The sequence below is a fragment of the Schistocerca serialis genome, chromosome 6 (assembly GCF_023864345.2).
Source record: "Schistocerca serialis cubense isolate TAMUIC-IGC-003099 chromosome 6, iqSchSeri2.2, whole genome shotgun sequence".
NCBI lineage: Eukaryota > Metazoa > Arthropoda > Insecta > Orthoptera > Acrididae > Schistocerca > Schistocerca serialis.
The window spans coordinates 760,702,077-760,726,525 of record NC_064643.1 but is presented as its reverse complement, the minus strand read 5'-3'; the positions used below and the strand labels follow the sequence as shown (position 1 = coordinate 760,726,525).

Here is a 24,449-nt window from a genome sequence, read left to right as displayed (position 1 = left end):
ACTTTAAAAAAGATTTGCTCCAATGAAAACTGCATAAAGAAGATTTTCCTATTCAGCCAGTTGTATCATTACCTACTGCTCCATCTTACAAACTAGCTAGTAAACTGGATGCCTTCATTAAGAGCAAGACTAAATTCAAACCAGAGCCCAGAACATGGTATTTCAAACTCTGTGGACCTTAGAAATAAGATAAAAGGATATGTGTCTCACACAGTGATAAATTAGTATCCTTTGATGTCTGCTGTTTGTTTTCCAACATTCCAGTAGTGGAATGCATTGATATTCCAACAGAGCTGATGTACAATCATGATAATGCTGTGGAATTGAATGATTTGAAACTGGCCACTCAGACAGGCTTGGCACAGAACTATTTCCAGTTCCAAGGGACTATTTATAAACAATTAGATGGTTTAGCTATGGGTTCCCCTCTTAGTCCGCTGTTGGCTGAAATATTTATGTACCATTTTGAACAACATTTTCTGGGGGGGGGGGGGGGGGGGGAAGAAAAAAAACTTTGAGTGCAAATATCAAATACTGGTTTAGATATGTAGATTATGTCCTCTGTATGTGGACTGGCACTACAAGACTCCTTAACACATTTTTGAAAAACCTGAACGGTCAACATAAAATTATACAGTTCACAATGAAGATTGGCAACAAATACATAAACTTCTTAGAGCTCATGATTGAAACCAGTACACAGATGCACTATATCAAAATTTATAGAAAAATACTGTAATACCGTCTTGCTCACAACACCCCATAGCTCACAAACAAGCAGCTTTTCACTCAGTGGTACTCTGTCTCATAACTGTTCCCATATCCACAAATGATTTTGAAGCAGAGTTAGATACAATAAAATTTATTGCCACAGCAAATGGCTACAGTCCAATCCTTATTGATTACATCTTGCATAGGAAACAAAAATGGAAAATTATACCCCACCTCTATGCCCCATCTGCTTCCCCATCCACTGTCTGCAACAAATGGTGTACATTACCATATCTAGGAGAGGTATCGCAAATTGTAGCCAAAGAATTAAAAGCATGCAAGTATAGGCTTTTCCACTATTTTAAGAACATGACAGTGCAGTGTATTTTCAACAGCAAAGGTAAGATCCATTATAAGCCAACAGTGGGGTATACAAAATTACCTGTTCTGATTGTGACAAGTTTTACATTGGTCAGTCAGGCAGAGGTATATCAACTAGGCTGCCTGAACATGAACACAGCTGGAGGTTGCAGAATTCTGACTCCACATTTGCTGAGCATGTATTGAGTGAGGGTCACAACTACCAACCACAGTCTCATGTCCTTCACTTAGCAAATAAAGACCAAAAACTCAACTTGCTGGAAGCCCTGGAAATTAACAAACATCTAGCTCACAGTCCTGATCTAATCCTAAATGATCAGACACAGCTCAACACTTACCCTCTTCTAAACTTCACATAATCATCTCTGTTTTTCATTACTTCCCACACTGTCTGCTCCTTCATATTCTCATTTTCCTGTGTTCATTAACATTGACTGAAATTGTCTATGTCATCCATATAAACTGTAGTTTCAATTGTTAAGGCTTTCTTCTAACTGAGACTTTTATTACTTTCCATGTTTTGATACCTCTTGTAGTTGTCTCATCAAATATTGTTTTTATTTTACTGGGTTCATTTATTTAATGCAAAATCTTACAACATCACAGTTTTCAGTAAAATGTTAATGTTTTTCCTGTTTGCTCCTTTTGTATTTGTGTATTGTTCAGCCTCTTTTACGTTTTAAAATGCAGTACCACCACACTCTCAAAGATTGCAATTACAGTATGTTCCCTCACACTCCTCCATTTTCCTGCATTTATGCATTTCTGTTTATCTTATTGATATTGCTCAAGTTCGTTATATATTCTGCAGTTACACTGATAATTCTTTCTTCTTTTAACTGTATCACTCTCCATGTTTTATGCCTCCTGAAGTAGGCTTGTCATGTACTAATTTTATTTTATTTTCTTAGTTTTGTTTGTTAACAGAAGCTGTTATGTAGACATGCTGTTCCTACTTTGTGTTAAAGTTTTTTCCTGCTACTCAGTTTTTATTTTTATTTATTTACTGTTCAAAACTTTTTTACTTTTTACACTGCATTACCAGCACACTGTCAAAGATGTTTCTTACTGTATGTTTCTGCTTCAGCGTAGATGTGCAACTTCTCTTCCAACGTTTTTACAAACATTGTAACTCTTTTGTGACAATACTCAGTAAATGTCTGAAGATGGCCTTGTAAGCCGAAAACCGGTTAACACAATAAAAGCAATACTGCAGACCAAAAGCAAACTAGTGCTTTTCATTTATTAAAAATGCTCTGAAGTTATGCAGGGTGTGTGTAATGCATGTACCTGTAATTATTTGTATTTTTTGTTTCTTATGTAATAAATTTAAAATACGTGAAGTGTCTTCTTTTTCCACCATAAAAAATTGAAAATGTCCCTTTATTCATTCCAACATATGGTAAACCTATGTAGATGGTAATCATCATACAAACATTCGAAACATAAATTCTTGTTGCACTATGGAAAGAAATAACACAAGTTAAGATGTGAATGAAAGAAGGGATTGTGTATAAAACCAAAATTTAAGCAAAATGAGGAATAAAAAAACAGCAGATGAAAAAAAGAATGATAGGAAGTAACAATGAAAGCAAATGAGAAAGTTCATACAACAATTAAAATGGTGTGACAATGGCACAGAAATAAAAAAAATACATTTAAGACATGTAAGTAAATAAACGCGATTATCAAAGTAATTTAAATAAGAACTTGAAAATAATAAATGTCAAAGTATCTGATGAGATTTGAACTTACAACCTTCTGCATGTTAACAAGATCCTTTTACAACTAAACTACACCACCAGTTTATGCAGTACTGTGTTTAAGGCACTAGCGTATCATGTGAAATTCCAGTGGTTTCAAACCAGGAATCCCACCACTGGGAACCTCTACTTGTTAGTCACTACCCGTAAGTGCAAGCAACAAATACAATGATTACTCAAGTCATTCATTTAACAACAAAATAATCAAGAATGAACAATAATAATAATTATTCGCAGCAGCTGCTCAAAGTGACCTCCTCCAGCATGAACAAACATGTTGCAATCCTATGTCAAGGAGCCTGCAAGTTTTCTGAAGTCAAAGGTTTCCCTGTTTTCATCAAAGACTAAAATTATCCTCCCAAGAAGCTCTTTTATGGTGTCTATTGGAGTGGCATTGAAAATGTTCTTCACATGCCCCCACAGATAACAATCTAAAGGACTAACATCTGGCAAATGAGCTGGCCAGGGAACTAGATCACTTTGGCGAATCTAACTCTATGGATATGAATCATCTAAATGTTCTGACAAGAGCAAAGTGCGGTGATACGCTATCATTTTGGTGTGACATTACCCGATGGATTGGTTGGGTTGTGTGGGGGAAGAGACCAAACAGCAAGGTCGTCACTCTCATCGGATTAGGGAAGGATGGGGAAGGAAGTTGACCGTGCCTTTTCAAAGGAACCATCCCGGAATTTGCCTGGAGCGATTTAGAGAAATCATGGTAAAGCTAAATCAGAATGGCCGGATGCGGGATTGAACCATCATCCTCCCGAATGCGAGTCCAGTGTGCTAACCATTGCGCCACCTTGTTTGGTTTACTCGATGGACTACCAGAAGGACATCATCTATATACAACAGAAAGTCATTTACATGGAATGCTAAATATGTCCATTCATTTAAATGGGGTGGTAGTAGAATAGGCCCCAACAAATAGTTGTCTACAATACCTGCCCAAATGTTCACGCCAGCTTATGGTGATATGACTTTGCACACATGCTATGTATAATTTCAATGTTCCACATGTGGCTGTATAGAGAGCTGAATGGCCCTTCTCTTGTGAAACATGCTTCATCTGTCCACAACACCCTCATTTTGAAATTAGGAATTTTTATGCACTGGTTTCCCTTCTCTTGTGAAACATGCTTCATCTGTCCACAACACCCTCATTTTGAAATTTGGAATTCTGATGCACTGATTTAAGTACCAAATCTTGTTCTTTCTGTTGGCGGTACAGAAATAGGTTTTGGTCATATAGGATGCCCAGTACTACAGTGAGTGAAATTTATGGTGACAGCTGGTAGCAGGATTAAAACAATCATATTAAAAATGTTTTCTTCACACTGAACAGTCTACATGCTGTTGTCGTCCAGTGTGAACTCTGTTCACAACAAAACTTCCGGTCTCCTTTAATTGTCTATCAACTACTATAAACTTATTCACACATGGAATAATGTGGTTCGGAAATCTATCACTGTAAACTTTGTGGGCCTCCAGTGCATTTTGACATGCAGCACAGTGTGCCACGTGCACATTGGCATATTCATTGAAGTGCTAGCTCCCATGGTTATCTCATCTGTGTACATTCGCAGCTGAACAAACACTTCCAACAACCACCGATTCTGAAGATGATCAAATGACTAACAGATAGAAGCCTGCCACTGTTATCATAGTACAGATAGTAGTGCACGAGATTCCTGAGCCACTGACTTGGTTTCACTCCTACAGTCAGTTGTTTAATGTTTATATTGCTCTCTTGTTTGGTTTGAGGAAACTGAATGAAGAACATGTCTGACATCATCATCTCGAGTAGGCTTCTAGAATTTGTGTGAGCGATGAGCTCACTGGCTAACTTCAATGCTAAATAACTTGGAAATGGTGCAGCATGTCAATTTTTTTTCTTAACAATTATTGCTCATCACAACCCCACCCCTGCAACACATTTACAAGATTTTTCTTTATCCTTCCCATATTATTGTTTTTCCATAACAGACTGCCCATAGTTTGCATAATACACAGACTGATTTTCCCACTGACCTGCTAGAGCTTCAAAAACTAAATGATTACATAATAATTTAGTCTGAAAAATATAATTTTATGAGTTACACAATCACAAGGTTTGGCAAGGTCACAAAATATACCAAAATGAAAATTTGTCTTCTTTAGATCTACTAGATTTGTATTTGTGAGAACTTGTATTGTTTCTCCCTGGAGATTGCTTTATGAAAACCAAACTGAAGGGCAGTTTGAGTTATGGAAGTAATATGCTATACCACTGTGCTCACTCATTACAGATTTATTACATTTTGCAATCAAAATAGGTGACTAAGATAAGAAAGAAGGATGGAATGTAACAATGTACATGTGTGGGCTTTCAATGAGAATGAGACTGACTGGTGCAAACTGCACTGTGATCTGACCTATGGACCATGAGATATTTCAATTTTGTTTAAGCACTGGAATCAGAATTTGCTGCAGATTTCAATGGCCGAAGGCAACCACTGCATGCAGTAGGCTGCCGAGTGCCTCAGAACTTGCAGGTCATCAGGGCAGGAGTTAGCATGGTATCAGAAAATTTTTGGAGGGTGGCCATAAGATTTTGATGGGAAAAAAATTACAAGTTAGGTGCAATTTTTGGGGACAGACACCGTTTGGCAACAAGTATGTGGACTCATCCATAGTCCTGAGCCCAGGAAAAAGAAAAATAGTCCATTTGAAAATAACTGTTGCACAGAAGTTTGTTTTTATTTAAATGGTGACCAGTTTTGGACCTGTTTAGTCCATTATCAAGCCATCCACTTAATTCCCACATAACACCATAATGCGTGTACACTGGCAACATTGCTTGTATAGGTGGCTGAGTGCCAGGCAGTCATAGACAAACGGTATCTTGCACTCAACCACTCACACAAGCAATGTGACCAATGTACACACGTTATGGTGTTGTATAAGACTTACATGGATGGCTTCATAATGGACTGTGATGGTCTTAAACTTCTGTGCAACGTCGACAATTTTGTAACTTTATTGAAACAGTCGTATTGTGAATGGCTGTACATGGGAATTTGTAGCACAGATAGCTAATTTCTTATACCATACCCCAGCTTAGTGAGGATAGCGTAAGTAAATGTGAAGACTGAGTAAAACCTACACCTATACAGTACATTGCCTGTGGGCTGTCTTTCAACTTATTTACACTCTGCTTCCAACTAAAATACAAATTACACATAAATAATATAAAATACAGTGTGTTCAACATAAAAGAGACACTGTAATTTAATTTATACTGTAAGTATGATTTTATTAGCAAACTTACACCATAAGTTGCTATAAATTACAGTAGGTGTTGGAAATGTTCTCCATCCATTTCTACACCCTTGACATGTCTGACCTTGTTCCTGCTACTCTTGTTAGCTTTACACTATCTATTTCATTGATGAATTTTGTAGTCTTTGTCTTCAATTCCTGCATGGTAAGTGGATTGCCTCTGTAAACAATATATTTTAAGTAGCCCCACAGAACAAAGTCTGGACTATTAATATCAGGGGGTTGTGGTGGCCACAATCCTGTCAAAATGATTCTTTCTCAAAGAAAAGTAGAGTGAGCTGTATGGCTGTTTTGTAGCAACCAGCAGCCACACTCATCCTCTTGCAGTAAGGCTATGAACTGTTGGATAATGTCTTGGTAGATGACAGCATCCACAGTTGTTTCAAAAAACAAAGATCCTATTACTTATTGCATTGAGTGAGGTGTTGTCTTTCACTGAAACAAACTGAGCCAGTGGGACACAATTCCCCAGTTTTGGGGAAACATGTTTTATTTGGTGTCAAGAGGAGGCAAACACAAAATGATAGGGGTCTATCAGTCACTGCCAATTCAAACTTATGGCGAATGATGATACTCCTTAGGGAAGTGGCATCCAGGGACAGGAAAGGACACCAGCCACACTCAGTGTGTATGCCTGAGGGCCTCACTCGACATGTTGAAGCTATTCCAGCAGCCACTGGGGGAAGAGGGTGCAACCAACAGCAGACTGTGGTGCACATTGGAAAAAATGATGCTTGTCACCTGGTCTCCAAGGTCATTCTTGGGTCATTCCGGCAACTGGCGGAGAAGGTTGAGAAGGCCAGCCTTACACATGGAGTTTCAATGAATCTCACAATTTGCAGCATTGTCCCCAGAACTGATCATGGCCCTTTGGTTCTGAGTCAAGTGGAGGGACTGAACCAGAGACTTGGAAGGTTCTTTGACAAGCTAGGCTGTGAATTTCTGGACTTGCACCACAGGGTTCAGAGCTACAGGGTACCTCTAATGGGTCAGGTGCGCACTACACATTAGAGGCTGCTACTCAGGTAGCTGACTGTGCATGGGGTGCACACGAGGGTTTTATAGATTAGGCAATTCTCCATCCAATCCAGATAATGATAGTTGTAGGAAACCCAAAAGCATGAGTGCAAGGTCAAAAACAAGGCCTCCCACAGGTGAAAGTATTAAAATTCTAATGGTAACCTGCTGAAGCATTTGCAACAAAGTGTCACAGTTTGAAGTGGTCATGAAAAGCAGTGAAGCTCACACAATACTACATTCAGAAAGCTGGTTAAAATCTGAAACTGATGGCAGTGAAATTTTGGGGCAAATTTTAAGTGTATATTGAGAGGGTAGGCAAAGGTGAAATAGAAGTGGTGTATTTGTTGCAGCAGACAAGAAACTCAAACCCTCCAATATAGAAATTCTGGCTGCATGTAATACTGTTTTGGCAAGACTCAGTATCAGGGAGGGGCATAAAATGATAATTCGATCTGTCTATCGCCTACCAGAGTCAACTCCTGATGTATCCAAAAAACCTCAGTTCATTTGTAGGTAAGTTCCCAAATCATACTGTAATTATCCATGCAGACTTTAATCATCAAACAGTTAAATGGGAAAATTACAGTTTTGTTAGTGGTGGGCATAGTAAGACATCCTGTGAAACATTACTAAATGCCTTCTCTGACAACTACCTAGAACAGATAGGAGCTGCACTCATGGTGGAAATATATTGGATCTAATGGCAACAAGTACACCTGACACATTTGAGGATGTCCACATCAAAACTGGTATCAGTGACCATGATGTGGTTATGACAACAATGATTATCAAAGTACAAAGGACAACTAAAGCAAGCAGCAAGATATACATGTTCAGTACACGCGATAAAAAAATTGGTAATGTCATACCTCAATGAGGAACGTGAAACTTCCAACACAGGACAGGAGCATGTAGAGGAACTACGGCTTAAGTTTAAATGAATAAGTGACCACGCATTGGACTGGCATGTACCCAGTAGAACAATTCATAATGGGAGAGATCCTCCATTGTGTACAATCACTGTAAACTTATAAGGAAACAGAGATTACTGCATAACAGGTGTAAAACTAACGATAGGGCTATAGACTGAGAGAAGCTCAATGAAATGTGTTTGGCTGTCAAGAGAGCAATGCGTGATGCCTCCAGTGACTACTGTAGTAGAATACTGTCAAATGATATTTCACAAAATCCAAAGAAATTCTGGTTGTGTGTAAAGACTATTCATGGCTCCACAATTAGTATGCAGTTCCTAGTGAATGAGACAGAAACTCAAACTGAGGACAGGAACACAAAAGCTAAAATGCTTAACTCTGTTTTCAAATGTTCCTTTACAAAGGAATACCCAGGAGAATTGCCCCAATTTAATCCTCATACCACTGAAAAGATGAATGAAATAAGTATTAATGTCAGTGGTGTTGAGAAATAACTGAAATTGCTGAAACTAATCAAAGCTCCAGGGCCCAATGGAATCCCTGTCAGATTCTAACTGAACTTGCAGCTGAGTTGGCCCCTCTTCTGACTGCAATCTACCATACAGCCCTCAAACAAAAAATCACGCAAAGTTCTTGGAAAGAAGCACAGGTCACATCCATCTACAAGAAAGGTAAAAACTTAACATAATGAAAAAACTTAGTATCCTCTGATAATAATATCAATGAGTCACTGTTGGAATCCACCAATTCATACAAATACCTGGGTGTTATACTTTGTAGGGATATGAAATGGAAGGCTCAGTCATGGGTGAAGCAGGTGGTATACTTCAGATTATTGGTAGAATACCGGGAAACTGCAGTCTGCAAAGGAGACTGCTTATAAATTACTTGTGATCCACGAAACTACCATCCAATATCCTTGACGCAGATTTGTTGTAGATTCTTAGAACATATTCTGAGCTCAAACATAATGAGATATCTTGAAGAGAATGACCTCCTCAATGCCAACCAGCATGGATTACAAAAAAATTGATCATTTGAAACCCAACTTGCACTATTCTCACATGACACGGAAAACTTAGGATCACGACAGTCACATAGACACAGTATTTCCTGATTTCTGGAAAGCATTTGAATCTGTACCACACCAACACTTATTGTCAAATGTACGATTGTACATGATATCAAGTGAAATTTGTGACTGGACTGAGAACTTTGTAGTAGGGAAGATGCAGCATGTTATCTTGGGTGGAGAGTCATCGTCAGATGTAGAAGTAACTTCAGGTGTGCCCCGGGACATTTGTTGGGACCCTTGCTGTTCATGTTGCATAGTAATGGCCTTGCAGACAATAGTATAATGGTAACTTCAGTCTTTTTGCACATGATTCGGTTATCTTTAATGAAGTACTATCTGAAAGAAGCTGCATACATATTCAGTTAGATCTTGAAAAGATTTCAAAGTGATTCAAAGACTGACAACTTGCTTTACATGTTCAAAAATGCAAAATTGTGCACTTCACAAAATGAAAAAATGTAGTGTCCTATGATAATAATATAAGTCTGAATCAGCCAACTCATACAAATATTTGGGTGTAACACTTGGTAGGAATATGAAATGGAATGCTCAATCATGGGTAAAACAGGTGGTGTACTTCAGCTTATTAGTAGAATACTGGAGAAATGCAATTAGTCTACAAATCACTTGTGCAACCAGTTCTAGAATATTGCTCAAGTGCGTGGGGCCTGTACCAAATAGCACTAATGGGGGATATTGAATGTATACACAGAAGGGCAGCATGAATGGTCACAGGTTTGTTTGATCTGTGGGAAAGTGTTGCAGAGATGCTGAAGGAATTGAATTGGAAGACTATCGAAGATAGACATAAACTATCCCGAGAAAGTCCATTAGCAAAATTTCAAGAACCGATTTTAAATTATGAATCTAGGAATATACTACAATCCCCTATATATCACTCACATAGGGATCATGTGGCTAAGATTAGAATAATTACTGCATGCATAGAGGCATTCAAACAATTATTCTTCCCACACTCCATAGGTGAATGGAATGAGAAGGCACCTTAACAAATTGTACAGTGGGACATAGCCCCTGTCACGCACCTCACAGCGGTTTGCAGAGTATAGAGGTAGGTGTGGATGCAGATTGAAGCCATACCCCATATGCCAATTTTTTGTGTGTGTACAGGAGACAGTGAAAGTGTGTGGGTTGCCAGTACTGCAGGTCCAGTAGTTCTGGCTATTAACACAATTACCAAAATGAAAACAAACTTCACCTGTGAAAAAACACTTGCTCTAAAATACCAATGTTGCCACTAATAGGGTTTTGAACCACTGACAATAGTGAACCCTTCTGACATAGTCAGCATTATTGAGCTCATGGAAAACCTGCATGCAGTACAGGTATCATTTCAGTATTCCTCTCACTGCAATGTAGACTGAACCAAGTGAAATGTTCTTTTCCTGGCTTGATCTCTGCAAAGATTTATGGGGAGAAGTTGTCACCACTGCTTTTATATCCTGAATGAACTGCATACAGAGCTCTGTCTGGCATGTTTCTTGTCTAACACCAAATCCATTTCCAAAGTTCTGAACAACATTTTTCACGGGTTGCTCTTTTTCAAATGTTTTTGTAAACTTTTGCTGACACATGTCATGAGATGTCATCATGAAATAAGTTTTAGCCATGAATACATGCTCTTCAACAGTTATCCACATTTTAATAAACAACAAGACATGATGATGCAACCTTGTTCAAAAGCCAATGCTCAACAGTGACTGGCACAACTTAAGTGTGAAGGCAACAAACAGCCCTCCTGCTCCAGTCACATCAACCATATAAAAATTATTTCACTCAAGTCACACCAACAGATGCCTTTCAATGACAATATTCATATAGTATAAATTACTGAAAGATGGGCTAGTATAACAATGGAAAATATCTTCTTTCTTTCCTTCTCATCCTATCCGATAAGTCTTCCCTGACCCGGGGGGTTCTGGGTGGCTTTTCCAAACTCTACCCCTTTCCCTAAACCTCTCCAGTCCTTTTCCTTCATCCCTCTTCCTGTCCGCCCCGATAGCTGAGTGGCCAGCATGACGGATTGCCATCCTACAGGCCCGGGTTCAATTCCTGGCTGGGGCGGGGATTCTCTTCGCTCAGGCACTGGGCGTTGTGTTGTCTTCATCATCATTTCATCCCCATTCAGCGCGCAGGTCACCCCATGTGGCGTCGAATGTAATAAGACCTGCATCGAGGCAGCCGGACCTACCCTGTAAGGGGCCTCCCGGCCATGACGCCGAACACTCATTTCCATTTCCATCCCTCTTCCTTCCCCTTCAATGCTTCTGCCAAAAGAAGGAGCAACTGGCTCTGAAAGCTTGCATACCTAAAAACTTTTCTTATACGTGTGTTCTCCTGCCGCCACTTTGCGAGTAGATTTTTTTTTTATCTATACAATTACATTACTGAAAGATTGGGACTCTTAAGATGACTGCACTGTATGACCAACATTTTTCATTTCAGCCCGTAACTATAGTAATTTTTACTGATGGTTACAGTATAGGCACACTTCTGAGTGTTTGCTATATTTCTAGCTTCATTCAGGACAAAACACTCATTAACTAATACTGTAACCCCCTACATTCTCCCTCTTTTCCTCTCTAATTTTTTAACTTTTTCTCAGTGTGCTTAGTGTGTACTGCACGTGAGGTCATCCGATACTTGATACGTCTTATTTTAATTGACAAATATAGTAATGTTAGCCAAAAGAATCCGTAGAAGCTTTTATGGAAATGCATAGTGGGTGCAAATAAAGGGACTGGCACGGAAAAGCAACTTGCTGAAAAACAGCTTGTTATGATGACAACAAACTATGCAAATGCCTTTTGCTCTTTACCTCAATATTCATTCACCCATCCAGTCTTTGTAAACATCATGTTCCACAATACCCATCATGAAGGAGAGCCTTCAGGAATGTGAACTGAGACAAGTTACACATTAACAGCCAGAGGCAACCACTGTGGCTACTTTCATAAAGCATATTAACAACATATTATAACTAGTGCTAATTTACTCAAACTGATAGTTTCAGTAATTACTTCTAGATTACTTTATAGATGAATGTTACCAAAAAAGTCACTGCACCTCCTCCAATACTGTTCAGCTGTTGTTTAACCTGATACTTTAAACAAAGCACTTGTGCAACTTTGTACAGTCCACTAAAATCTGTCTACATACATGCAAAAGTAGCAAGCATTATAGTACAAATATTAGTATCATGTAGAATTTACAACATTAAATTCAAGATTTCTGTAAGTTGTAGGAGTGTCAAATAAGATATTCATTGATTCTTTTTTTTCCATTGGTAATCTGTGGTAGACTTTTGCGGCATAATATAAAACTTTATTCTGAGCCTTAGAATTGGATGCATTGTCTGTATGAAACTTACTTCTACTTCTAGTATTATGGTTTGCAAATGACTGTGTTCATTCTAAGTGCACTCTTATTATTAGCTACAAATGCCATCAACGAATGTATGCAGAAGCTTCTGCAAGATATTTGGGTGTCTACTCTACACACTATTCTTATTGCACACTTACATAGAACACACACACTTTTTTCCTTAACTTCAACTCTTCATAAGATTATGCTACAGGACAGAACTGAGAGGAAGTATGCTAGCAAACCTGTCTGCCGGTCAAAATGTTGCGAGACATTTCAGAGCAAAAGGCATGCATAACTGAGCTTTTTGACTAACTTATTCACATAAACATCTTACAAGATGTTCTCATTGTTATGGTCAACACTGTGATGCTCATTCACGGCTTTCACAAAAACATATTTCCATCATTGTTCTCTCCGTACTTCAACTTTCTATAGCACATATTCATTACAAGGAAATATGCACCAGTGGATATTTACCATCCGTCAGTATTTTTCCTGAATTATTGTAGGGCATGCAAGCTACTTAGACACCTACTTAATTTCTACATGGAAAGTATAATTCACCTCGAGATATTCGGCGATGTGTTCACATGCATCATCTAGTTGATTTTCATCTAAAATGACATCAAACATCTCCTGTGGACACTGTGCTAGTTTCTCTGCAGCAACCATTTGCACATTGAGATGTCGAGCTTGCGATTTTCCTCTAGACTTTATCAACCGCTGAAGCACCTGCAAGTAAATATAAAAAACACACACATGGTGAATATATCTTGAACAACAGCAAAAACATATAGTCTGATTACATGTCACAGATTTCCACACAGATACGTAGAAATTTGTCAAACACAAATGATGGAAATGACTAATGCTTTTTATTGTTTCTATAAGAGCTATAAATCAGTACAGACATGATGCAAAATTATGGAGTAGTTCACTGAATATAGCAGCCACTGATGGGCCGAATGGCTGCAAAGCAGTCTTACACAATAAAAGTAACATGCATGCAGATCAAAGATCAACTGAAGGATTCAAGGCTGCTTCATAAACTCACAATCAATCAGTCACCTTTCAACCTAACTTAAAACTCCACTTACATTACAGGTAAGTCGTTAACACGTCTAAGATTTCGTATTAACATTCATTGACATTGCCAAATCACAACCAAACTAACGTAGACCCCGTACTATGATACAGATCAGTTTGTCAAAAAACCTAACTTCGAAAAACTCACAGAGCCAGAAAATAAATATGGTATCGTCAGTGTTCCATTCTCTTTCTTTTCGCACATATATGGCATCACGTGCTACATCCTAATTGCACTACAGGATGAAGCCAGCAATTTAGGGTTGGTAGTTTGTTGACCCCACGTCTACATCATCTCTATTCGATAGCTGACGATGGGTAGGCCTGTATCTTCATACACACTCCATCCTGGATCTCTCTCACTCAATTTATTTTTCCTTCCACCCCGTGGATTAAAAAAGAAAAAAAAGAAAAAAACTGGCATCCTGAACAAGGAGCAGTTGCAATCAAAACACGTTTCACTTTTCCATCAAAACATACTACTTATGCAATCGAAGCCGGTGGAACGACTGTTGAAGAATGAAGATACGTTTTTCATGTCAGTACATGAAACAATAAAATGTAAGGTATTTATGCAATCGCGCAAAATGTAACAGATCATTTGGAAGTTACCAAAATTGATCAGATGCATGGATGCAAACCAGCACCCATATACCATTACTGTAGGCGTAATATTAAGTCCCAGCCCATAAGTAATGCAGCCAACCGTCCTGGATTTTGCGAGACCTTCCCCGATTCTGCCGCGCAGTTCCGCAATGGAAATTAAATATAATTGTATGAAGCTGGTATCTGTACAGATATCACTGATGATCTTGCAAGCTCTCGAAGAATGAAGGTATAATGAAATCTAGACCTTTCGCTGCTTACGGGCCATATACGCAAGAGGTCCCGGGTTCGAGTCCCGGCCGGGGCACACATTTTTCAACTGTCCCCGTTGATATTTATCAACGCCTGTAAGCAGCGAAAGATCTAGATTTCATAATAACTTAATATAAGTGTCCCGCAAAATGCCTAATTTGTTCTGCATTCCGGGCAATTTTCACACTCCACCAGCTGCGGTTATTCCCACGTGCCGTAAGCACTGCGAATAAAGATATGATCTAGGATTTATGAGTGTGATTATGTGCAGTACCCTTTATTGTCTAGTATACACAAAAAATACAAATATATAGTACCACTTGGTGAAACACCACTTGCTGTTAGCCCAGGGTGACCACTCTTAGTTCTCTAATGCTGGCAGCGATCTGAAAAACAATAGGTTCCAGACGAAGCATTCCGGGTAATGCCGCATTTGAACGGGCGATTGTTTAGGTTGTAAATTAGTCCGCCTGGAGACTTGACATTGTTGCTTTGTGTTTGCGTGCTTCGCCGAGGTCGGTAAACGAATTTTCTTGTTTTACTTAGCAATCCCGCAGACTGTCACAAAGCGAAATTGCCAATTAACGAAGGACTTGCAAAAGGAGTTCACTTTTTTACAGAAGTGTACAACATCTGCAGAAGTGCGGTGCAAAAAGTGTAGTGGGGTGTTCTCCGGTGCTCATGGCGGTAAACACGATATACAATGTCATTTAACATGTAACAAATATAAAAGGACGCAGTCTGCTGCAGGTACATCATCACTCTCAACTTACTTTCGTCAGGAAAACTTCGCTGACAACAAAGAGCTTGCAAGAGCCGAAGGTTTGTTGACTTTCCACACGGTAAGTCACAATCAGAGTTCTAGATCGATGGAATGCACTTCTAAATTGATTCAAATAGTGTTGCAAAAGAAGTTTCGCTGCGGGAAAACTTAAGTGAGAAGCAATAATAAAGAACGTGATAGCACCTTTTTCTTTAGATAATCTACAGATAGAACTTAAAGACGTTCCATTTATCTGTAGGGACGTCTCAGACCACAAAGACCTCAAAATATTTCCAATACTAGTGCGGTACTTTCATCCAATGACGGGAATTAATGTAAAAATATAAGCTTTCCTGAATTTACCTGGTGAAACTGCAGTTATTGTATATGATTCTTTAATGGACATTCTGGAATAACATGGGCTTAAGAAGAAAGCCAGGGGAATTTGTGCAAATAATGCCAATACAAATTTTGACCGAGTTCAACGTGAAGAACCATGCAAGGTGTTCTTCACACTTCAAGAGGGGTTAGGGAGAAAAATAGTTTGCGTGGTGTGCTGGGCATATTGCACACAACGTTATACGAACATCAGCAGATTTGTTACCAGTGGACGTAGAATTTATTGTTACGAAGATTTATTCGTATTTTTATATATGCACAGTGCGTTTAGAAGCTCTCAAAATTTTCACACGAAAAGAGTTAAGAAGTCTTGCGGAGAGTGGGAAAATCGACAAAAAATATTTTATGGAATGTATATGTAACTTCTAGCCTATGATAGCTGCATCAAGTACCTACAGAAGTATATGCATCAGTACAATGAATTCGAAGTATATGCCTTTATTGCAGGTGGTCGCTCATGTCGGCACCAATGATGTGTGTCATTATGGATCGGAGGAAATCCTCTCTGGCTTCCGGCGGCTATCTGCTTTTGTGAAGACTGCCAGTCTCGCTAGCGGGATGAAAGCAGAGCTCTCCATCTGCAGCATCGTCGACAGGACTGACTGCGGACCTTTGGTACAGAGGTGAGTGGAGGGTCTGAATCAGAGGCTCAGACGGTTCTGCGACCGTGTGGGCTGCAGATTCCTCGACTTGCGCCATAGTGTGGTGGGGTTTCGGGTTCCGCTGGATAGGTCAGGAGTCCACTACACGCAACAAGCGGCTACACGGGTAGCAGGGGTTGTGTGGCGTGGACTGGGCGGTTTTTTAGGTTAGACGGCCTCGGGCAAGTACAGAAAGGGCAACAGGCTCAAAGGGCGCGGGGCAAAGTCAGGACATGCGGGGACCAATCAGCAATCGGTATTGTAATTGTAAACTGTCGAAGCTGCATTGGTAAAGTACCGGAACTTCAAGCGCTGATTGAAAACACCGAAGCTGAAATCGTTATTGGTACAGAAAGCTGGCTGAAGACAGAGATAAATTCTGCAGAAATTTTTACAGAGGTACAGACGGTGTTTAGAAAGGATAGATTGCATGCAACCGGTGGTGGCGTGTTTGTCGCTGTAAGTAGTAGTTTATCCTGTAGTGTAGTAGAAGCGGATAGTTCCTGTGAATTATTATGGTTGGCGGTTACACTCAACAACCGAGATAGGTTAATAATTGGCTCCTTTTACCGACCTCCCGACTCAGCAGCATTAGTGGCAGAACAACCGAGAGAAAATTTGGATTACATTTCACATAAATTTTCTCAGCATGTTATAGTCTTAGGTGGAGATTTCAATCTACCAGATATAGACTGGGACACTCAGATGTTTAGGACGGGTGGTAGGGACAGAGCATCGAGTGACATTATACTGAGTGCACTATCCGAAAATTACCTCGAGTAATTAAACAGAGAACCGACTCGTGGAGATAACATCTTGGACCTACTGATAATAAACAGACCCGAACTTTTCGGCTCTGTAAGTGCAGAACAGGGAATCAGTGATCATAAGGCCGTTGCAGCATCCCTGAATATGGAAGTAAATAGGAATATAAAAAAAGGGAGGAAGGTTTATCTGTTTAGCAAGAGTAATAGAAGGCAGATTTCAGACTACCTAACAGACCAAAACGAAAATTTCTGTTCCGACACTGACAATGTTGAGTGTTTATGGAAAAAGTTCAATGCAATCGTAAAATGCGTTTTAGACAGGTACGTACCGAGTAAAACTGTGAGGGACGGGAAAAACCCATCGTGGTTCAACAACAAAGTTAGGAAACTACTGCGAAAGCAAAGAGAGCTTCACTCCAAGTTTAAACGCAGCCAAAACCTCTCAGAAAAACAGAAGCTAAACGATGTCAAAGTTAGCGTAAGGAGGGCTATGCGTGAAGCGTTCAGTGAATTCGAAAGTAAAATTCTCTTGACAGAAAATCCTAGGAAGTTCTGGTCTTACGTTAAATCAGTAAGTGGATCGAAACAGCATATCCAGACACTCCGGGATGATGATGGCATTGAAACAGAGGATGACACGCGTAAAGCTGAAATACTAAACACCTTTTTCCAAAGCTGTTTCACAGAGGAAGACCGCACTGCAGTTCCTTCTCTAAATCCTCGCACAAACGAAAAAAATGGCTGACATCGAAGTAAGTGTCCAAGGAATAGAAAAGCAGCTGGAATCACTCAACAGAGGAAAGACCACTGGACCTGACGGGATACCAATTCGATTCTACACAGAGTACGCGAAAGAACTTGCCCCCCTTCTATCAGCCGTGTACCGCAAGTCTCTAGAGGAACGGAAGGTTCCAAATGATTGGAAAAGAGCACAGGTAGTCTCAATCTTCAAGAAGGGTCGTCGAGCAGATGCGCAAAACTATAGGCCTATATCTCTGACGTCGATCTGTTGTAGAATTTTAGAAGATGTTTTTTGCTCGAGTATCATGTCGTTTTTCGAAATCCAGAATCTACTATGTAGGAATCAACATGGATTCCGGAAACAGCGATCGTGTGAGACCCAACTCGCTTTATTTGTTCGTGAGACCCAGAAAATATTAGATACAGGCTCCCAGGTAGATGCTATTTTCCTTGACTTACGGAAGGCGTTCGATACAGTTCCGCACTGTCGCCTGATAAACAAAGTAAGAGCCTACGGAATATCAGACCAGCTGTGTGGCTGAATTGAAGAGTTTTTAGCAAACAGAACACAGCATGTTGTTATCAATGGAGAGACGTCTACAGACGTTAAAGTAACCTCTGGCGTGCCATAGGGGAGTGTTATGGGATCATTGCTTTTCACGATATATATCAATGGCCTAGTAGGTAGTGTCGGAAGTTCCATGCGGCTTTTCGCGGATGATGCTGTAGTATACAGAGAAGTTGCAGCATTGGAAAATTGTAGCGAAATGCAGGAAGATCTGCAGCAGATAGGCACTTGGTGCAGGGAGTGGCAACTGACCCTTAACATAGATAAATGTAATGTATTGCGAATACATAGAAAGAAGGATCCTTTATTGTATGATTATATGATAGCGTAACAAACACTGGTAGCAGTACTTCTGTAAAATATCTGGGAGTATGCGTACGGAACGATTTGAAGTGGAATGATCATATAAAATTAATTGTTGGTAAGGCGGGTACCAGGTTGATACTCATTGGGAGAGTCCTTGGAAAATGTAGTCCATCAACAAAGGAGGTGGCTTACAAAACACTCGTTCGACCCATACTTGAGTATTGCTCATCAGTGTGGGATCCGTACCAGGTCGGGTTGACGGAGGAGATAGAGAAGATCCAAAGAATAGCGGCGCGTTTCGTCACAGGGTTGTTTGGTAACCGTGATAGTGTTACGGAGATGTTTAGCAAACTCAAGTGGCAGATTCTGCAAGAGAGGCTCTCTGCATCGCGGTGTAGCTTGCTGTCCAGGTTTCGAGAGGGTGTGTTTCTGGATGAGGTATCGAATATATTGCTTCCCCCTACTTGTACCTCCCGAGGAGATCACGAATGTAAAATTATAGAGATTCGAGCGCGCTCGGAGGCTTTCAGACAGTCGTCCTTCCCGCGAACCATACGCGACTGGAACAGAAGAGGGAGGTAATGACAGTGGCACGTAAGGTTGGGTGGCTTTCGGAGTATAAATGTAGTTGTAGATGTAAAAAATAGTCTGAAATGGGCTGATGTGGAGCAGGCGTACCATCAATTAATTGTGCAGATGCCAACGACGGCAACTACAATAGCTGAAGTAGATTGTTTGACGATGTAAACTACATTTCCGAGTAGCACAGACTGAAAAACATTCGCGACTATTTTTAACATAGGGTTAACAAAAGGAAGGGAATTGTCATTACATCACGAACCTAAAGCCAACGTCCACCATCTGAAGTAGCCCAAAACATAGGGTTCGCCGCATACATTTTTCCATGGTTCACCACGGTGATACTTCCACATAACGTCAAGCTGACGTGCTCGATTTCGACCATGTTGGGTGCTTTAATTTGTAAGGAGACGTAGTTTTTTCATTAAAAAAATGCCAGCTTTGCATTGTTTTCGTGGGTACTAATCGATTCGATCGTAGACTAAATTTTAAGGAAATCACATTTCATTCTTAAATGGAGCCGTTCAAGCAATGTTGTGCTCTGTTTGGTTATTCCTGAAAAACTGACAGTTACTGACGAGAAATATTCTGGGAAAAGAAGCAAACAGGCTACTTTGGAAATGCAGGTCTGCATCTTACACAGGTTAAGCGTGTTAGACGGTGGGTTAGGCTATCATTGCTAAACACACTTAGCTACACGTTACAGCAAAATATCCATTTTACGAGGTCTTAAGCGTTTGAGACCATTCCCTTAATTACACTTAAAGCATTCCACGATGATGGAAGATGTTTCAAAAATTATATCTCTTTTTCAACCCTGTAAATTACTATTATTGGCCACACAATGAATGACGCATCATAGGTAAGATTTCAAAGTGATAATACGTGTGAACTGCAGTGAGATTAGCGTACTGACAAACTAATAAAACAAGAACTCTGTCCTGCATGGAGGTCTGCCTCTATGCAGCTCTGCTTCTCCGATACTTCAATAATTGTTCGCTTTTTGACATGTGCAAGATACGATAGCATGCCTTGCTTCTCTTCTCAATGCACACGTTTATAGGCTAACAAAGAACACGTTAGTAAGTGTTTTGCAAACGTCAACATTAAAAAAGTTGTGTATACGACTTCAAAGTTGAAAATGTGACGAACAAGAAGCAGTGCCAGTAAGCAAACAATCATTGGTTTTGGAGTTCCAGATTGATATACTATTGATACAAGTGGATAAGAGTGGAATGAAATGCGTTACAAAAGCCTACTTTTCACATCGCACCCTCCTCTTCTTGCTTACTCGAAATATATATGTAAGTACAATATAACTTCTACACAATTTCAGTGCAGTAATGTGTTCAGTACAAATATGTGTGTGTGTGTGTGTGTGTGTGTGTGTGTGTGTGTGTGTGTGTGTGTGTGTGTGTGTAAGTACAATCTAACTTCCGCACCACTTCAGTACAGTAATGTGTTCATTGTAAATAAGTATTATAGTAGTTGTATTACACGTTTATTACCTTATAAATAAATGAAAAACTTTTTTATTTTAAATTCAGTGCATTAGTATTTGTAAAATGATTCTTTCATATAGTGTTCATTAAAAAATGACGATCATTCCACTTGGGACCTGTGGAATGGTACATTAGCTTATTAGTAGTAAATATTTGTCATGTATTGTTGCTTTTCTGACATGTTCTACATCCTGGAGGACCTCCTCACTACGGATCAAATGGAATGAAAGTTAATCTAATCTATCAACAAAAACAAATGACAGTGACAAGACCAAATGTGTCGTATTACTAGAACAAATACGCATTCAAGAACAGAAAAAAGTTCGAAATTACCTTCCTGGCACTACGTTATTCATGCAGGCACTGTAATTTTTAGTATTGTTGCATGCACACGACAGAAATAATGAACAAGAACCAATCACAAATAGCAGTCTGCTAAACGCTTTGGGCTACTTAAATTGGCTACAGACCCCGTCCTCTTTGGCTTCAAAACAACGTACAGTGTAAGTCTGTAGTGCCATCTCGCTTCTTTTTTTACCTCCATGGTCGTGATACCAACTGTTGTGAAAGTTTTTATCTTCTGACTATTAGAACGACACTAGCGCCCCTTCTGGTGAGGAAGCCAACACGTTAAGCTTAATGTTTGTCTTCAATTATATTTCTACTTAATTAAGAAAATACTTCTATATTTCTATTCTGGGCATTACTAAACTGTCAAGAGACATGCCTGTTCGCAAATTAAATGTAAAAAGAGCCGTTTCTCACTGATTCTCTGACATAACTTGCAACTTATTCATGAACAAATAAATTCAAACATATGTGAAAGCAAGAAAATATAAACAATTATTTCATGAATGAGAAGCATATGTTTCTGCTCTCTGTTCTCGTTATGGTAGGCATTGTCCTTGACACGTGAGCTTGAACTAAATAAGGGTACTTTTATAATTGTTACTGTATATTGGTCCCCACTAGGATATTTTTAGCTGTTTCTAAAAAAAACTTTGATTCTCAGCCTTGCAATCTGTCAGATAGAGGGAAGCAAATTATTGTTTGTGGGGACTTCAATGTAGATTTTACGAAAGAGTCTGATAGAAAACATGACCTTGAAGTATTACACTGTTCTTTCAATTTGACATCAGTTATTGATCTTCCTACTAGGGTAGTATGGAAAAGCAGCACACTGATAATGTTTTCATACATCAACATAAATTTAATCAAATAAATTTTTTTCCTGTTGAGAATGCTCTTTCAGACCATGATGCACAGCTAGTTACAGTTTACGACATGTCTCCATACAGTAATGAAAAATTGTCCTACAAAATAGTGTATTCAATTAATGTTTTAACAATTGCAAATTTTAGGGAAAGCTTGCAATGGTTAGACTGGGATGAGAAGTACAGAGAAGCTGATGCTAATTTAAAATTTAGCTTATTTTGTGACACCTTTGTGAGTATATTTGAAAACAGTTGGCTTAAGAAAACAGTGAAATATAATTGTAAGAAATAATCTAAAAAGCCATGGCTTAGTAAAGGGATAAAATTACCCTGTAAACAGAAAAGGGGAATGTACATTATAGCTAGAAGGAGTAATGATCCAGGAACAGTCAAACACTATAAAATCGACAGCACTTTATTAAGGAAAGTTATTAAAATGTTGAGACGTATGTGCATTATGCGTGAGATTAGCACCTCTGGAAGTAAAATTAAAACAATTTGAAATATTATCAAAAGGGAAAAGGGGCAACAGAGAGCACAGGAAGACTGTATTTCTATGAAAGTCAATGAAAAGTTTGTGAACAAAATGTCAAAAGTAGAAAATATTTTTAATATTCATTTTTAAGTGTTGTAGAGAAAATAGGATCCAGCTGTTCATTAGAAAATGCAAGGTTTTATATGGGAGAGACAATACCTACACAATTAGACAAAACTGAAATTCAAGCCACGTCTCCTGAAATTGGGAAAATAATAAATTCACTGGTTAGTAAAAGCTCACATGGAATTGATGGCATTTCCAAAAGAGTACTAAAAGCTTGTTCCCAACAGATAAATATGATTTTGAGCCATATATGTAGTAGCTCACTGAAATAGGGGATAGGTCTGATGCTAACAACTACCACCCAATCTCACAGCTTTATCCGAAATTCTTGAAAAAAAGTAATGTATTCAAATTTAGCCTCACATACTTGTAAAAATGAAGTGCTAACGAAATGTCAATTCGGTTTTCAGAAAGGCTCTTCAACAGATAAATGCTATATATGCTTTCACTGATTAAGTGTTAAATGCCCTGAATAACTGAACATCACCCACTGGGATTTTTTGTGACCTCTCAGAGGCTTTTGACAGTATGAATCATGAAATTCTTCTAGATAAGCTTAAGTATTGTGGTATGAGTGAGACAATGCACAAATCCTTCACTTCATATTTAATTGAAAGAATGCAGAAGGCTGAAATTAAGAGTACAGATAGTCTGCAAAAATCAAAATTCAAAGGAACCATCCCAGCATTTGCCTGGAGTGATTTAGGGAAATCACAGAAAACCTAAATCAGGATGGCCGGATGTGGGATTGAACCGTCACCCTCCCGACTGCGAGTCCAGTGTGCTAACCACTGGGCCGCTGCGCTCAGTGTATATTAATGATTTGGTATGCTATATTCATAAAGATGCAAAGCTAGTTATTTTTGCTGGTTATACATGTTTCTGAAGAAGAGAAATTTGTTAACATCGAGTATAGATTTAAGTGTCAGGAAGTCATTTCTGAAAGTATTTGTATGGAGTGTAGCCATGTATGGATGTGAAACATGGACGATAAATAGTTTGGACAAGAAGAGAATAGAAGCTTTCGAAATGTGGTGCTACAGAAGAATGCTGAAGATTAGATGGGTAGATCACATAACTAATGAGGAAGTATTGAATAGGATTGGGGAGAAGAGAAGTTTGTGGCACAACTTGACCAGAAGAAGGGATCGGTTGGTAGGACATGTTCTGAGGCATCAAGGGATCACCAATTTAGTATTGGAGGGCAGTGTGGAGGGTAAAAATCGTAGAGGGAGACCAAGAGATGAATACACTAAGCAGATTCAGAAGGATGTAGGTTGCAGTAGGTACTGGGAGATGAAAAAGCTTGCACAGGATAGAGTAGCATGGAGAGCTGCATCAAACCAGTCTCAGGACTGAAGACCACAACAACAACAACGACAAATACATGTACAGTAATCACAACCAACAAACAAGAATTAGCTGAGAAAATTTTAAATAATGCCATTGAGAAAAGTATTAAGTGGTTCTTTACAAATGGACTATAACTAAAATTTGAGAAAACTTGGTATATATAGTTCTGTACAGTAAATGGCATAATCTGGCTGATAAATATTGACTTTGAGCAGAAGTTTGTTGCTAAGGTGGAATATTCAAAATTTGTGAGTGTGTGCATTGATGAGAAATTGAATTGGAATAAACACATTGATGATTTGCTGAAACGTTTTAAGCTCAGCTACTTATGCTATTACGGTTACCACAAATTTTAGTGATAAGTATGTCAGTAAATTAGCCTAATATGCCTATTTTCGTTCACTGCTTTCATATGGCACCATATCTTGGAGTAATTCATCACTAAGAAAAGTGTGTAACCATAATAATAGCTGGAGCC

General features: G+C 39.1%; 1 protein-coding gene across 14 annotated transcripts in view; it reads right to left on the bottom strand.

The window, feature by feature from the left end:
- Nucleotides 1-24,449, bottom strand: part of LOC126485138 (voltage-dependent L-type calcium channel subunit beta-1) — a 749,688-nt gene that overhangs the window by 59,459 nt on the left and 665,780 nt on the right. For all 14 annotated transcript variants that reach the window (XR_007587915.1, XR_007587913.1, XR_007587916.1 and 11 more), the window contains one exon: nt 13,158-13,325. Coding sequence is in view for 8 of the 14 variants with exons in the window: in XM_050108790.1 (XP_049964747.1) it covers nt 13,158-13,325 (168 nt within the window). In the remaining 6 variants the exon portion in view is untranslated. The remainder of the gene's footprint in view (nt 1-13,157; nt 13,326-24,449) is intronic.